This window comes from Cystoisospora suis (genome assembly GCF_002600585.1).
Source record: "Cystoisospora suis strain Wien I chromosome Unknown contig_1851, whole genome shotgun sequence".
Taxonomy (NCBI): domain Eukaryota; phylum Apicomplexa; class Conoidasida; order Eucoccidiorida; family Sarcocystidae; genus Cystoisospora; species Cystoisospora suis.
Genome location: NW_027154651.1, coordinates 24221 through 40998, shown reverse-complemented (window position 1 = coordinate 40998; position 16778 = coordinate 24221). Strand labels below are relative to the sequence as shown.

The window sequence follows — 16778 nt, the reverse complement described above, 5'->3', positions numbered from 1 at the left end:
TCCAACATAGCCGCATTCTCCCCGACCATCTTCACAATTCGAAAAGGTCCCAGGGAAGAAGCCCCTCTCCCTGGTAGTAACCAGTCGGGAGCTTGTCTGGCAGGTCCAAGAACGTTGCATAGCAGCCCTCGTAGCAGTGTGTCGTGTTCGTGCTGGGTGCACTTGCGGACGGGATAGAGAGTTGATTTCCCGTGCTCTGCCCGGCTTGTCCTGGGCGGGAGGCGTCTCTTGCTGCAGGTGGTCCTCACCAGTAAACGAAGGGAACAAGGCATTTCTCGCCGGTGTCCAGAATGCAGATCAACTAGAGATTGGCTTTAGCAAAGGGTGACGGTCTGCGTATCCCACTTACTTGACATCGGAAAGGCTTGGCTGCTTGGATCGGTCGTCCTATAGACGGAGTTAGCCTGGTCTTGAGCTGTAGATCGCGGAGCTTCCTTCTTCCATACCACGTTCTAGCAGCAGTGCATTGGAATGTTTTGGCGGTGTGCCAGCGCCGAAGAACTCTCTTCCGACTTTCTTCTATGCCTGAGTGCGAGCTTGCTTTACAGTATAGCAGTATGTGCTCCTGCCACATCGGGAAGAAAGGCGCTGGCTGGCGGCGTAGTTATCCCCAGCAATATCCTTTGTCGCAAAGGGTCCCTCGCTGTTTCTGCTGTGCATCTTACAGAACTTGAGAGGCTGTGTAGTAATGGCTACACCAGGCGTATTTAGATAGTAGTGTGTCACGTCAACTACCCATGATCAACTATTCGTATTAGCGGGCTCGTAATTGTTCCCGGCGGCGTGTCCACGAGGCCGTCCGCCGTCCCGGGGCCTTGCAACATTCTTTTTCTGTAAGTTCTGCCTCGCTGATGTGTTACACGGTACGGTGTACGCGTGTTGCACTGTGGACTGTACTGACCCGTTTCTCCTCCCCCCCACTGCCCCATACACCAGCTGCTCGTTCATACATATGGGCCCTCTTCTCGCACTTTTTTCAGTGACACGTAATCCTTGTCTGCGTTCCGTTCGCTCGCGCCTGTCTGGCGATTAGCAGTCCGTGTACATGTGTCTGTCCAGCGCCAGTCGAAGCTCATGCGTACCTCTTGCCGTCTGTCTCGGTCCCTTCTAGATGGACGAGGTGCGTGTGGCTGCCACACCGGCGGTCGCAGTCTCGGCTGTGATCGAGAAAGGTACCAACACTCTACCGAAAGGGGCACATCCCAAGCTGCATCTACCAAGACTACTTGAGGAGCAGTGCGCGAGGGCGCTCGTGTGCGCTTTTTTCGAACAACCGCGACACCTCGCTAGGCTTCTTCACGAGGCCGATACTATCGTAGAAGCCCCTGGTCTCTCTTTTCCCTTGGGATCTTCCCTTGGTCTTTCTGAAGGCAGCACCCGGTCCTTGAGGCTGCAAAGAGACTCAGAGACTCTAGATCAGAGCAGTGCGGACCGTGATAGTCAGAGGTCGCGATCAGCTCCCTTCCGTGCCTCTGTTAACGCTTTCCCTGATATTTCACAGTTCTGCAGGCGGCTGAATCAAGGACTCGACTGGAATGCAGAAGAACCTTGTCATGTCAAGTCTGACCGTGTTTGCCAGCCCACTGCAGGAAAAGAGACGTTGAGAACAGACAATGGCAACGCCAGACCTCTTGTTCCGAATATCGAGTCGGAAGTGTCGCGGGCTGAGAGTGACTGCTGCGCAGCACGCGAGAGAGTGGTGGGGAACTGTGATTCCAGGACTCTATCCCCAGGTGCGACTTTTGTGGAGGCACGGAAGGCGAGTAACGGAAAGCTTCCATCTGATGGGCATCCGCTCTGCTGGATGCTGAGTGAAGCGGAGCGGCGGTTCGCGCAGGCCGAGCGGGATATTGAGACGCAACTACAGCGGGTTAACGAGGGGGTCAATAGATTTGCAGACCACGTATCCGGTGTGTACGCTGTCCTCTCTGGACTGGCGAGTGAAACTGAAGAATTCCGAGACCATATGAAGACCCGTGTTGCCGAGTGGTGCAGGACAAAACGAAAAGAGCTTCGGACCAGTTTCGCACACCCCGGAGTGTCGGAGCACATTCCGGCATCAAGTGAAAAGGATGTTCTGGATCCAGAGAAAACTGGGGAAGCAAGTGGATGCGTGACTGACCAAGTTAGGCAGATAAGAGATGAAGAGGAAGCTTGTTGTTCAGAGCTTAGTGGCCGGAAACAAACCGAGTCCGGGGAGGTCCAGATCGGTGGAGGGAGCCAAGGAGGGAACAGAATTTCGTCGGGCCATGCTGACGACCGTTCCCTGGGTACCCTTCCAGCAATGAGAGATGTGGGCATGAATGCGTTCCCCACATTAGAGGGGCGGCGTATGATTTTCACGCACACCTCGCGACAACATCCTACCGGCGGCAGCACAGATGGCGGTGATTCGCTTGCAGGTAAGACAGTGAGTGGCGGATTTGGGAAATGTCCGGGCTTCTTGTTTCTTCGGGGAAGTGAGAAACCGCAACACTCGTTTCATTATGGGCATCCGCTTCAGGCAGTTGGCTCTGCCGACAAGTCCTCTGCTTAACCCATGTAATCGTTCGCTTTACTTCTTGCATATATGGCTAGGCCACCCGTGTCGGCGCTAGAGATTCAGGAGAGCGGATGTGTCGCCTCTGTACTAGAGACTCTACTTGGCTTTCAAAGAAAGCTCCTGAAGCCTTCATGGGTCCTTTGCTTGGGGTGCTGCATATGTAAATCTCGCCAGAAGAGGGCAAACCCAGTCTGTTAGAGCTGCGGTTTGTACATCGCTCCTTCCCGAGGCTGTGGTCTCTTTGCCCGTGGTTTGTAAAGGTGGTGGAAGTGTATCTTCGATGGCGCTACTAGACTCGAAGCGTCTCTTGTCTTCTGCTTTTGTACATGCAGCGTTGGTGTGGGAGATTTTTCTTTTGAAGGTTGGGAGACAGTGCTCGCTCTGCTTAGCATTCGTGTGATGCGCGGTCTGTACACGAAAGTGTCTAATCCTGCTCGAATTGTAGATTTATGAACGACAGTACTTGTCAAGGCGTTCAGGGTAGTTTTCTTGATTTTCATTTGACTCGTAAAGGGGCCAAGGCTTTCGCGAGATGAACTGTGTCGGGCAGCTTCGATCACACTTCATTTGTGAGGCGTACCTCACTCCTGAGTGTACAGCTAGTCTCAGCGCTCGCTTACAGCACTGCGGCACTACGGGGTTTTGGCTAGCTTGTCTGCAACTGTCCTACCGCTTCTCTTTGCATTTTGAGCCTGAGGCCCCCGTCGTCTGGTGACGTTCCCGCGGGGGAGACCCGCCCTTGTCCGGATCATTCCCAGTGACTTCCTTGTGTCTGCGGAGCCATTCGAGGTCATTTCCACATTTCTGTTTTCCCATCTACAGGTGCAGGCTCCATCGCGTCGTCATTGCACTCCCGCCTCAGTGTTCCAATCATTCCACGGTGTGTGCGGAGGCGGCGGTGGTGGGAGTTCACCCGCTCGCGTCACACGGACTCCGGGTCCAACCATTTTCGAAATCTGTGCTCTGAAGACGCTTCTCGGTGCGGCTCGTCAACACACCCGCGGGGAACAGACAGCGAAACAGAAGACGAAGGTGTGCAGTTTGAGGATGGCACGGTGCCTGATGACTACAGTTTACACAGCCGGGACTTTTTCTATCTTAGTGACGTTGTTTCCCCTCTCCTCCATGATTTCTCCTCTTCGCATGGCTTCCTGGCAAGAACCTGTTCTCACAGCGACAACTCGGGATGTCCAGCTGGACAAGAAACACCGGGCAGGCTGACAGAATCCAACACTTCAGCAACAGGTGAACACGAAGCTACAACGCTTCATGCGCCGGACCTGCGTAGGAACGAGGACTCAGAGACAGTTGAGAGAAACGAGGAGGAAAAAGACGAAGGTTTGACAGTTTTGCTGAACGTTGGCGGTCCGAAACTTCGGTGGTCACCTCCTGCTCTTCCTAGGAGGAATGCAGGAGACCCAAAACCGTCAACACGAAGTAAAGGGGCAGCGGGTCTTGGAGGTTACCCAGGCCCTTCAACTCTCGACCACATGCCATGCGAGGGAGAAAATTCTTCCCAGTCTCGCACTTCACACATCGGTCAGTCTCCGCTATTAGGCTGGAAATCAACTCACGAACTTACAAAGTTTGCAGACTCAAACCCTATGTTGTATCCTATCTTGGGTACGTCGTGTTCTTGGGGTCTTCCGTCTCTTCTCTTATCTCATCGTACTCGGAGGCCACCGGACCCGACGCGGCCGAGACCCCTGGAGCTTGGTGAGACTTTGAAAAGTCTGGAAAGAGATATCAGTGATCCTGAGAGCGGAAGAGTCTCAAGAGGTCGAAGGCAGCGCACCTGGTCCGGCAGGGCGGGAGAAGGTGGAGGAGGTGTTGGAAGGGATTGCGCGGGAGGAGGAGAAGACTCCCCGGCCCCTGTAGAGGAGAAGGGCGGTTCTCTCCGGGCACCGTGGGAAACCAGCGAGTCGTTGCCCCCTCGACAAGGGAGGGGGTCGACGATTCCCGGGGAAGGGCAGGATATACCGGGAGGATCCCCCGTCACGATGGGGGCAACGATGGCGTTTCCTTATGTCAAAGGTGTTACTTACAGCCGGTTGAAGAAATACTGGATAGCTCAGTGGATCGAGGACGGCCAGGCCAAAGTGAAATACTTTTCGACATACAAATACGGGGAAGAGCTTGCTCATAAGCTTGCGGTTGATTGGCGGTGAGGCCGGGGTCCGTATCCGTACTTTCTGAGGGTTGCACGTTGCCCGGAAAACTGATATTCCACTAGCCTTTGCAGAGTGACACCAGCGAGCGGCTGCGTCTGCTCGGTGGTGTGGTTCATCTTTCGCTCACCATCAGCCGCATTTTTTTTTGTCGTGGGTGGGAGGGCTTGTCACGTAGCATCACGTACCGCCGCTTGCCCCTCTCTTGGGAGATGAGAGCTGCCGGCCATGACATGTTTCTGCTGAGGTGAACAGACGTCGGCAAAAACGAATACGACAGGCCGGCTTCGGACACGTTGTGCAGGTGTTCTCTTGATGAAACAGGCAATTTCCACTGCCTCGTCTCCCTCGGCGTCGCGTCTTCTTCGGACCTGCCGCTCCAGTTGCCCCTACCGATTTTTAACACCGACCGGTTGTAGTCGCGTGGCGTGTACGTACAAGCTATCTTTGGAGGCAGCAGAGTGTTGTAGATCAGATACTGGCTCACTTTCGTGTTAGCAGACTCGATACTTTTCTCGTAAGGTCCAGCTTGCCGGTCTTCTCTTCTCGTTACACGGGATGAGGTGACCGTTTGCCGGTCTCCCGCGCTGTCATGAGTTCCTCGCTGACGCTGTTTTGCTCGTGTGCTGTCCTCTGTTCGTTTTTGTCTGCTCTTGCAGTCTCAGTCGTGCAACTTCGGCCAGGAGTGGCCGCCAGCGTCCCGTAACAGCATGTCAGACAGGCCCGGAAACAGCGGGAGCAGCAGGTAGTGTTGCCGGGCCGCAAGAGCGAACAGCTCCCTCCGACTCGCAGCAAGAGGCTGGCCCGAACACTGACTCGCTCGCAGCGACTAAAGGTGATGCAGGAGGTTCGTCAAATGACAGAAGCGAGAAGTATTCCGGCACGCGCAGACGGTGCGGCACCCTTCCTCATGCTCGCAGAGCTGCTGCGAGGATGAGCTGGCTCGGCAGTCCAGAACCATGTCTTGGGGAAGGCGCACCAGGAACTAAAAGCGCGACCGGGGGGCAGAGAGGAGGAGGAAGAGGAGGCGCCGGGCGGCAGCTCACACCACATCGGAACAACTGTAAGGATACTATCCAGCAAGTCAGCTGGAGAAAAGGAAAAGGCCGACGAGTTTTCAGGGAGATCTCGCCGATCTGTGGCAGGCCTGTCTGGTCTTGGTTCAGGGGGGGGTCTTTCCTCGTGGCCCCCGCAGCCATGAACGAGCTATTTTTGACTGAGACTGACGAGCAAGAATGGATAGAGAACCAAGACACCTAAGTAGTTTCGTGGGATTCATGTCAATTCCATCTCGAAGGTGCCTCTACTTGACGGATTCGTAAAGCGATTGTTCTCTCGAAGGGCAAAAGTAGGACTCTGAGACGCCAGATGGCCACAAAAGCTATTCGTTTGTTTGACCCACACGGTAACTAGCGCGGCAGTATGAACTGAACCTTGGGTTTGGTTAGATGACCGTGGGGACCCCATTTTGTTTCAGGCGCGCGAGTTCAGCCAGGCGCTGAACTACGAGTACAAATGCCTCTCAGTTGCAAAGCGAAGAGACGCTTGCAGAGGATGACAGGGATTACACCTTTCGTCGTGATGTAAAGACGCACAATAGACAAATGTTTGAGCAGCACCGTGGGAGCGGAAAGTGTTTCTTCGGGATACCTTGTCAGCAACAGCGTACCTTTGTTAAACTCGTCATCACACACGGGGGAGGCCACCGTGGTCGTTAGACCGTAATCGCGGTGTTTTGTTAGCGTCCGTGGTGCGGTGGTGAGAGACCCTCACTGTCTGATTCCCGTGTACCAGCACGACGGCTACAACCAGCAGCAGTGGACCCTCACACTAATCTCTCGTGTTGACCCGCTCGGATATGCCAAGAATGCAGGATTGGTTTCTTCTGCATGAACCCGATAACGCAGTGCGGACGATAATGACACCACGCTTGCTGGCCAGAATGACCTGTCTACACTGGGGAGAGCCTTCGCGCATTTTGGACGTTTTCCGTGGTTGTGTGTCAATTTCCAGCAATAGTTGGGGTTTCCTTCAGCAGGACAGGAAATGCTTGGCTCGCCTACATCAAGAACCGTCTCACCAAGATGCAAGTTAACCGCTACTTCAAAGTCACTGTGTATGGTTTCAAACTCGCTAAAAAGAAAGCAATTGAGGCGCGTTTGGAGTTAGAAAAGCAGCTGCGAAGCCAGTCCGGCTGGGAGGCCTTCAGCGACCGGAAATCGCGTAGGTGTTGAGTTAGCTGTCATGAACAATGTGGTCGTTTTGCTTTGCAGTACCTAGACCTTTTGTGGTGACCGCCATGTGCCGGGCTACCGGGTTGGACGTGGGGTTTGTCCCGTGTTTTCTTAGTGTGTAGTCCGCCCTCAGGCTGTGCTGGTCTTGCCTTCGGTCAGAGGTGTGGCGTTTCTAGCCACTGAAGTCTACGGGTAAGGGAGATGTTGCCTGAAGTGCGTAGCATGAAGCAGTGGTCGATACCAAGGCGCCTACGTCAAAGCCGTGCTACTTCGTTCACTACTGTCTTGAACTGCGTTATCGTGAGCAGTCTGTTTTCTCTGTCGTCAGCTGGGCGGATACTTATCATCAAGTGTCATTCTGCGTTAACCGCAGCTGACAACAACTGCGCACTCTCTATCCCACGTTCTGTCCTTGCTGTTTCTCTCACAGTCTCTGCGGGAGTGTACTTCGAGGAAGACAAGAATTCCTGGGTGGCCTGCTGTCGGGATCCAAACACCGGCGAGGGTTTATACAAGTTCTTCTCTGTTGATGCGTGCCCTGGAGGCGACGAAGAGGCTCGAACGAAAGCAATAGATGCTCGGTTGGAAATGGACGAGCTTTTCGGCGAAGACGACGAGCACGCATACGCCCAGCCGAACACGGAAGTGGCGCGACGCAAGCGAAAGCGCAAGACCGAAGACGGGGAGATTGGAAGCGGGGAAGGCGAGGTTTCTTCTGCAGCAAGTAAAGAGGGGAAACGCGACCAACAGACGCATTCGCAGTTGGAGGAAGCCGAGAAGGAAGGTACAGAAGAGTTGCAACCGAGTCCCGGCGGCAGCGACGAGCTCGCCCAGACAGCAGGAGAAGCTATGACTGAAGAGTTTGCAACGAAAACCGGTTCAGAGGAATTTGTAGCAAAGGAGAGCAGCCAAGGGACGGCTGGGGAGAACGCCTCGGTAGAATCCTGGAAAGGACTTGGTAAAGCAAGGCGGCTGCGAGCTCCTAACGCAGTTGGGGCCGCACGGCCCAAACCAAAGCGCAAATGTGTCCGTGGGAGATGGCGACGGGGGCCCTGCGATGTTTTCGGGTCCTCTCCAGATGAAGTCGATGCCTCTGAGCAAGCCTCGGAAGCGGGCAGAGGTCCGGCAGCTCCTGGAGGACCCTTCGAGCTGAAAGAGGAAACGGACGATCCTGTGACGCAGGACGGAGCAAAAACGGCACTGGAAAGCGACGGCGACGGAAGCACTGCAGGTGCGAAACCGGGAGGAGGGCTCATCGGAAAGGAGAGGGTGAAAACCGAAGAGCCAGCAGAGGTATCCGAGCTCTCCTGGACAAGACAGGATCAGGAGGGCAGCGACAACTGTGATGAGGGGCAGGCCTGCGTAAAGCCTGAAGGTCTTTCCGAAGATGCAGTAGACGGTGAGGATTCTTCAACGGATCGGGACGACAGCTGCGAAACAGCACCCCCAGGCGGAGGTGAGTGCATCGGATGGGGGGCGTCGCAGTCTCTGAGAGCTGAGAAAATCTTGGAAAGCGGATGGGTGAATGACAACAGAGACGCGCTGGAGTCGCCAACAGAGGAACTGGAAGAGCACGAAAATCCGGACTGTGACTCAGGCAGGGCGCCCCCCCAGCCTTTTTCAGCCGCTGGCGATAGATCGTGAGTCGTGGAACAGATTAGGAAGGTGCTGGGTCCGGCATGCGGGTACGGTGACGGGAAACTCGGGCTTTGGAGAAGGCTATGCGATTGTCGTGCGTCGTTGCGCGAGCGCCTGTGACCGCGGTCCCGCAGCGTAACTGGTGTGGCAAACATCGATAAGCAACACCAGGGCGACTTACACGGAGTATACAAATGAGGCGGTGTAACTCCGGGCTGTCGATTTCTTTTGAGGAAGAGTTGAACGGCAGCTCGTATCAGGACAGACCGGAGCGCCACGCCGCGGTTTGTGATTCAGTAGGGAAAGTGATTTCGGGGTAGAAGGAAGTGATTACTGGCTGAGCTTTGAAGCTAGCAGACGAACTTGTCCCCATCCGCCTGGATCGTCTGTCGCGTAGAGAGATCCGGAATGTGCGGCAATTAAGGCAGGGGAGGGATCCCAGGCTTGCTGTTGGATCGATTCTTCTATACGCGTCCGACTAACGGTCCGATCCTACCGGCGCCCCTCGGTCCGCCGCACCTGTTCGGAGCGCACCCGAGTGACCGGGCGCAACTGCCTGCTTGAACCAGAGAGAGATTCAACCCCCGGGGTCCTCAGTTCGGACGGTCCCAGGATGCCAGCATATCAATTACTGACACAAACTCAGTGTGTGGTTTTTCATGTAGTTGCCTCGTACGAGGTAATGGACTTGTGCAGAAAAGCATGTGTGTGTGCGGTATCGGCCTTCGATCCCTGGGCTGAGGAGAGTACAGCGTGACAGCGGTAGTGCCCTTGCAGCCGGTTACCGCTCAAATGTCATTCAGAAACGTTTCGCTTGGGCACGCCTGAAACTGATAAGCTGCTGTTGGATGTGCCCTGCGGTTTGCCTCGGAGGGCGACGGTTGTTCAGCGTTGGAAGCGCACACATCTATGTGGGACAGTCGGGCATGTAGACATTCTCAATCACTTTGCCATGGAGTAGCTTGCCTTTTCAATCCTTATTGCTCCGAGTGTGTAATAGCTTACGAGTTCCGGCCAAGTCGGCCAGCACTGAGTTTCAAGGTTTGGACGACCCGTCGGTTTACTATTAGATGTCCCGTCCTGAGACTACGTGTCACGCTTGTTTCTACAGCCACTGCGGGGTACAACCTGCCGGTCTGAACTGGCTGGGGCACGCCCCCAAAGACTGCCAGAGCTAGCGTTCTTAACCAAGTGCATACCAGAGCTGAGTTACATATTTCTATTTCTGAGCGCCTGTATGACACGAGAGTGCTACCGACCGGTTCAGGGGGTTCGTTCAACGTCTGGGGTACTCGTCGACNNGTGTTATGAGCCCCTCTTGAAGACCGCCGTGTCTGCCGTTCTCTAACGAAGAAAGAGCGGGGTCCGAGCCTTCTTTCAGTGCGACCCCCCTCTTTCCCACCAAAAAGAAAAATCCCATACAAGGAGACTGCTTCCAGTTGTCTTGTCGCACTGGTAGTCCAGGACTACGTGTCTGTCTCTCAGTCAACGGCCTGCCCGTGTTGGGCGCCGCTTCGAACAGCAAGACGCGAAATGCACGAACCTGTGGTGGAGGTTCTTAGCAATCGCGCTACACGTGTGTTGATCACTCTTAGTGCACGGTCCTGGGAAAGCTGTAGACACGCGGTGGTGGTCCGAGTTTCTTGTTTCGCTCCCGTGTACTGAACCTCGCTCAGACGTCCTCGGGAGAGTCTCATCACGGCGCCGGAGGTGACTGGACGGAGAACTAGTCCTCAGCACATGCGATTATGCGATCCGGTGAGTCACTCACAGGCTCACCCGTTAGGAGAGCCGACTGAGGGAAACGACGGCTCGGCATAATTGTAAGGAGAAGCAACGCCAAACCCGAGAAACTTGCTGCCGCAGGCGCAGCTATCTCATGAGAAGGGTCTCTGGAGGGGTGCTGCACCTCTGGGTAGGACCTGGGTGTCGTCTATTCTGGTTGATGCTGCCTCAGGGCGAACGAGTCTCCGCCTGGTACCTCTTCTTTTTGGCTGGCCCCGCCAGTCCGGCACGGCAGGTAGAGAGATGGGCGCAGCTAACAAGCCGGTGGCACGCAGGCAGAAAAGGGACAGTCACAAAGTGAACGAAACAGGGAGTGACAGCGATCATGAAGGCCGGCAGCGCCTCATGCCTTTCTCCTCCCTCTGTACAGTGCGCACCAACAACTTCGACTTATGCCATTTTTAACCCGAGGTTTGCCTGCACTCGGTCCCTTGCTTTTAGCCTGATTTCCCTTTCGGTTTCTTCGTCGCACTTGGATTCCGAACCGTTCTTTGGTTTTTTCTTCTGAAGGCTGGCAGAGTGTTGAACCACTGTTGTCGAGAGGCTGAGGCTTGACCGTCAGAGCCCATTACCATGTTCCTGTAGCTTCTCACCTCCGTAGCGTGCTCATTCTCCCCGAAGTTCTCGCATTACTCTAATGGCGCATCTCGTTCCGTCGTCCACGCCGACTCTGCTCGGCTGCAGCAACTGTTCCGTCGATACTGGGGGTCTCAAACCGACTGTCAATGGCACCGTCGTCGAGAAATGTGCACCAGCCGCGACAGCGGAAGCTTCACCCGAGTGTGTTGCTCCCGCTGCGGCGCTCGATTTACCCAGCGACTGGACTCTGAATGAAAGGCAGATATGCGAGGTCGAACTGATTATGAACGGAGCGCTGGCGCCTCTGAATGGTTTTATGGATGAAGCGACCTACCGAAGGTAATTCAAGTCAGTAACCAGCCTGTATGAAACGTTTGATTGAGCGGCACAACGGTAGCACTGACCCGCGACCAGCGCTACAGCAATGCCAGTTGGCCGTGTGCGCTGTCTGCAGAGTGTGCACCGAGATGCGGCTGCTGAGTGGAGACATCTTCCCACTGCCGATCGTTCTCGCCATCCCGAAGAGTGTCAGCAAACCGAATCTGCACTGGCTGCAACAGCACACAGAGGGTCACCATGAAGTGGATTGCAGTCCAGCGGCGAAAGGCAGTCTGATGAAGCTCCGCAACAACGTAAGGCTTCCAAGGTCGCGGCAGATTAGCGGTCTCGCACCTGCTGCGTGCAAGCGACGTGGCTTCCGCACATGTTTTATCTGCCGGCGCTCCCACGACAAAAGAACGAAACGCCCAGAGGCCCCCACATGAACGAATGAGACCTCTGCTACTCGGCTCTGCGTCTCGTGTTCTCGCCTTAGGAGCCCCCCGCTTTTGCACACACGGGTCCCCTGGAATTCGTACTTGTGTTTTGTACTTGAAGGTCATGGCAATTATCTCCATTCAGTTTAGCTATCTGGACGCTGTCACTGGAGTGTTGTTGGATCAGTGACTGCACCAGCTCATCGCGTCAACTCTGGGGAAGACGCCACTGTGCTGGTTTTGTCTGGAGTCGCGTCCTTCAGCTGGGGACGGTCATAGCGGAGCTAAAGGTCTCGTCGGTGTTCGAGCCAGATCTTCAGTGGGAGCAAGAAAAAGTTCTTGGTACGACAGATGAGAATCACCCGTACGTCGCTTACATGAACTCCGCCTATAAGGACTGCGTGTACGTCGGCGGAGAATTGATTGCAAGGGCTCCAATCGAGTATTTTGACTACGAAGAATACCGCCTCTCGCCCGCCCAGACGAAGAATAGACTAGCGGAGAAGAAGTGGGACGTCACTGTTGGCTTCCAAACTCGAAACCCTATGCATCGATCTCACTACGAGTTGACTAAATACGCTTTACGCAAGGTGGCGGAAGATACAAAGACGACACCACATCTCCTGTTGACTCCGGCGGTTGGTCCAACCCAGCCTGGGGACGTTGCGTACCCGATCCGGGTTCGCTGCTACAAAAAAATGATGAAGTACTACGGCCCCGACGAAGCAATGATGACACTTATCCCCATTCCAATGAGAATGGCAGGACCTAAGGAGTGCGTGTGGCACGCCCTTATTCGGAAAAACTATGGCTGCACTCACTTTATTGTGGGTCGGGATCACGCCGGCCCAAGCAAAACAACGAAGGACGGGTGAGTGCCATGACTTCGTGTTCGGTAGCCGTTTCTTGTGGCTGACCTGAGCATGCCCATGTTCGGCGGCACGGCACTGCAGAGTGCTTTACGCCGTTCTGCAGTCTCTGATTGCCCCGTCCGTCCCGTTGGGGCTGTGGCGCAGCAGGTGTGTCATCGCCATACAATGGGCGCTTTGTACGCGCGCTGTTTACATCCCCCCAGGAAGAAATTCTACGGTCCCTACGACGCTCATAAAATGTTGGCTTCCGTCGCGGCTGAGCTCGGCATTACACCAGTCTTTGGTAAGCCGAGCCACGTTACTTCCCGGGACAGATTGCAAGCGCATGGCATGACAGGACAGAGGCCCCTGCGTTCAATCTTCCTTAAGTGCTTTTTCCGCGGGAGTAAGACACTTGGCTTGCCAGGCGAACACAGCTGTGATGTGTCGGGTTTACAGGACAGGAAATGGTCTTCTTGGGCGAAGACCGAGGCTATCGTCCAGCCGACGAGGTCACCCCCGAAGAGAAGTCCCTGACTCGCGCCATTTCCGGCACGGAGTTCCGGCGCATGCTCGAGCACCGCGAGGAGATTCCAGGATGGTATACATTTCCTGAAGTCATTGACGAGCTGCGCCGGTTCTACAAACCCGCCTACCAATGTGGCCTGTGCATCTACTTCACGGGACTACCCTGTTCAGGCAAGTCTTCAACTCCTTTGAGTGAAAGTGACTCGAGAGTATCCAAGCTTGTGTTAGCTTTATAGAAGTTAATCTGTCGGGGGCAGACACGTGGCTCTTGAAATTTCAGCACGCGTAGGCCCATGAGCGACCAAAACGTTGAGACACTCGGAGGGGCCGCAGTTCAACGCCGTCGCCAGGGAGCTCTATCAAACCGACGCGACCCCGGTCCGGGGGGGGGGTGCGGCTCCCGCTTGAACAATTTTGGACCGCTGCCGCTGGTGCATGCATTTGGTTTGTTGACGGCAGGCAAAAGCACCTTGGCCCAGGCGTTGGAAGCAGCGCTTAACCAGAGAGAAGAAGAAACACGGCGCATAACGTTGCTTGATGCGGACGTTGTTCGGCAACACCTTTCTAAGGGGCTGGGCTTCTCCAGAGAGGACCGCAGGCGAGTCTCTGGTTGTTTGTGGCACCTGCAGGAAGCACCCACATACGGCTGCCTCCGTGCAGCTCAGCAAGGCTTCCTGGGAGGCACCGGTGTCACATTGGATGTTCTCTGCGTTGTTGTTAGGGAAGATTACTACTGGGAAATGGACTGTCAGCATTCGTAGCCGCGCCTCTAAGGCTCGTTCTGCTTGTGGACTGTTAACAAACAACAATCGTATAGGGCTGTCTTGTAACACTGCCATCCAGGTGCACCCGGGCAGAGGTCACGGGCGTACGCCGACCTCGTGTAACGTTCAGCTGACTGCTTGTTGTGTGGGTTTTCAGTACGAACGTTCGCCGAATCGGGTACATTGCGTCTGAAATCGCCAAGCACGGAGGAATTTGTCTAGTCGCAAATATTGCCCCATATGTAGTAGACCGCCAGTTCAATCGTCACCTGATCACCGTGAACGGCGGCCAGTATGTCGAGGTGTACGTGAGCACTCCACTGAGCGTGTGTGAGCAACGCGACGTAAAGGAGCTGTACAAGAAGGCCAGGCAAGGTATTATCAAGCAGTTCACAGGCATTTCTGATCCATACGAGGCTCCTGAGGATGCGGAAGTCGTTGTGGACTCGAGCTCACATCTTAGAGAAAAGGTCGAGATGATCGTGCATTACTTGCTCGAGAAGGAACTTGTAGCGCCCCACGCTACAGCAAACTGAACAGCACGCGACAGCGTCGCCGCCCGCGTGCGCCGTTCTTTGTTTGACTTTCTTATGCGCGATGGCACGCGAGTACCTGGCAGCCGCGGCTGGCGAGTGAGGCAGCGGCAGGCATGGACACACTACGCTACCCGCGTGTGTTGAGGCGGGAAACCTCTGATCTTTTTGGGAGGTGCTCATTTTAACCTAAAGCCAGACACCGAGTCGCTGGCCACGTGCCTCAGGGAGGGCTCGGTTCCCATGACCTCAACGCCAATTTAGGAGCGAACAGCTCTACTGGTCTTTGCAAGCGAAGATCAGCCACGCTGGATAAAATTTCTCAATTCGTGTCCTCCAATTGTGGTCGTATGGGTGCGCCCCGGGAATCACCTGTGCCCAAGTGAGGCCGGCGGTATGTGCAGGGGCCAAAAGAACGGCGGGGACGACCCTTCGGCAAACTGAGTTTTTCCAAGCTGATTCCGGTACTGTAACATCCAATGCGGGCAAGGTAAAGGAGGAAACCGAGAAAAAAATCGACTGTGCCGTCCTTTCTTTTTCAAACTGAACCGAGGTGTGAACACAGCCACCGCAGTCCATGAGACACCCCTACTCGGTATTGTCCAGTGTAAACTGTAGCGGTCCTTTCTACACTCGCTTCCGGTCGGCGACAGCCTGAGAAGACGACCGTACACTCTGCGTGAAACATGACGGAGGAGCCCAACCTGGTGGAAGACTACGAGCTTACGAAGCCAAGATGGGTCCGTTAACCGCATGGCGCTCGGCCGCCTGAACAAACGCCGCACGGCGTCACCTGCGGAACGGATTGTTTGCACCTGTCTTGTACCCGCCTTGAGAATACTTTCAACTGACACAAAGCCTGTACCCGCCTCCCTAATACCCTCTGCCGAGCCGAAGGCTAAACCTGGGGCTTCATTGGCCGTGAGGACAAGGCTCCGTTGCGAGGCCACCCTGGCATACTTCAGAAGAAGTAACAGCAGCTGCGGGGCTAGTCATAGGAGGTGAAAGAACGGCCCTCGGCTGCACCGTGTACGGATGGGACTGGGTGCTTCCCATGTGAGCAAGCGGCGGTCCGGAAGCCACGTCGGGTGCCGAGGCCGCGTGATAGGTCGCGCTGCCGAAGAGAAAGAAGGGGGGCAGTGTCTACTGTAACTACGCCGCCGCCGCGTTTCTTCTAGCTGGCGACGTACAGTCTCCTCTTTGCAACCAGAATACTCCGGCAGGAGACCCCTTTAAGAGGCTCCACTCCCATCTACAGGACTCCGACGTGGCTCGGCACTTACGGTCTTCTGCTCCTGCCAGACGGGTCCCGGTGGGTCGCGTGATCGGATCCCGGCATCCGTCTCCCCCCGCCGCTCTCGCATCTCTCATCGGCTGCTCCTCCCACTGGCTCGTCCTGAAAATCAACCCCACGTTTCCGTCCCAGTTTAGGAAACTGAAGGATATTGGTCCTCTCATTCTGAACCCATCAAAGTGGAAGAGTACTTCACTGAAGAGGCTTGCTTTGACGTGCCAGCGCCTTCCAACGTCGCTTGATGGTGTGGTGTTCGCCTTGTCGGCCCTAGTATCGATAGCGGCGCACCCGAGCCGGCATAGCCCCGCGCGCCAGTGGTGTTTGGTTCTGGCACGTCTCGGTACGGGCTGTGCCTTTTTCCTGTGAAAGAAACGCAAACCTCCGCTGCCTTCTATTCACTGACGGGATTTGTTATAGGTGTTGCGGTCCGGCGCGGTGGTAAGCCTTGTCTGGCGCCTAGGGCTGCCTTCCGGATGGGCTCTCACAACCGTCGGTACTATGGGGCTGCTGGGTGCCAGAACTATTCTTTGGTTCTTCAGAGATAACGGAAGTCAGAGGCAGTGACGCCCGCGGCAGAAGGCGCACGGAAGATCCGAGAACGAGCATGAGTCTCGGAGGAGGGCACACTTTTTCGAATGCGACTTGAGCAACTCCACTTCCGCATGCCACGTTCCTCGTTGTGCTCCGCGGACCCCGACTAAGGCTCTGCGAGCTGCTTTACGTTTGCTGGCATATCCCACGGGCGTTCCTGCCCCCTACTTAGTGGCTACAACTGCCCCGGCAACCAGGTAGCTGTCGTCTGTCAAGAAACGGTTGCTCGCGCGGGAACACGCGTCGCCACTCCCGGTGTGAGTGTTCAAACAAATCGAATGTTGATCTTGGGTATACCTGTGCGGGAGTCTTAGTGGACAGACACCGGGCCATGACGGTTCAGCGGAAGTTCGCAGCTGGGGCGTGAGCGTCCGTGCATTTGTCGACGAGCCTTGAGGCGGGCAGCGGGCTGAGTCCTGAAGGTGGCTGGCCGGCGGTCTTCTGGACTGAGAAGCTCGACAGGACGTCTATGATATTCCACACGGCAACTTGTCATGGTGTCCTCTCCGATACCTC

The 16778-nt window shown here is 55.4% G+C and overlaps 3 protein-coding genes across 3 annotated transcripts in view; all 3 read left to right on the top strand.

The window, feature by feature from the left end:
* Positions 1 to 470: 470 nt before the first annotated feature.
* CSUI_004110 (ap2 domain transcription factor ap2viia-9) lies at positions 471 to 9403 on the top strand. Its single transcript, XM_068064305.1, has 5 exons — positions 471 to 2402; positions 3365 to 4706; positions 5370 to 5773; positions 6724 to 6933; positions 7375 to 9403. Exons 1-5 carry the CDS (start codon positions 1112 to 1114, stop codon positions 8586 to 8588), a joined length of 4461 nt encoding a protein of 1486 aa, XP_067923723.1. The 5' UTR covers positions 471 to 1111; the 3' UTR covers positions 8589 to 9403.
* Positions 9404 to 10618: 1215 nt separating this feature from the next.
* Positions 10619 to 14974, top strand: CSUI_004109 (sulfate adenylyltransferase adenylylsulfate kinase). The gene is made up of 7 exons (XM_068064304.1): positions 10619 to 11285; positions 11401 to 11578; positions 11965 to 12572; positions 12777 to 12856; positions 13012 to 13278; positions 13540 to 13678; positions 14002 to 14974. The coding sequence occupies exons 1-7, from the start codon at positions 11005 to 11007 to the stop codon at positions 14378 to 14380; spliced, it is 1932 nt and encodes a 643-aa protein (XP_067923722.1). The 5' UTR covers positions 10619 to 11004; the 3' UTR covers positions 14381 to 14974.
* Positions 14975 to 15574: 600 nt separating this feature from the next.
* The window catches only part of CSUI_004108 (ap2 domain transcription factor ap2viia), a 6501-nt gene continuing 5297 nt past the window's right edge, over positions 15575 to 16778 (top strand). The window contains exon 1 of the mRNA XM_068064303.1: positions 15575 to 16778. This exon is cut by the window's right edge and continues 5297 nt beyond it. The gene's annotated coding sequence lies outside the window, so the exon portion shown is untranslated.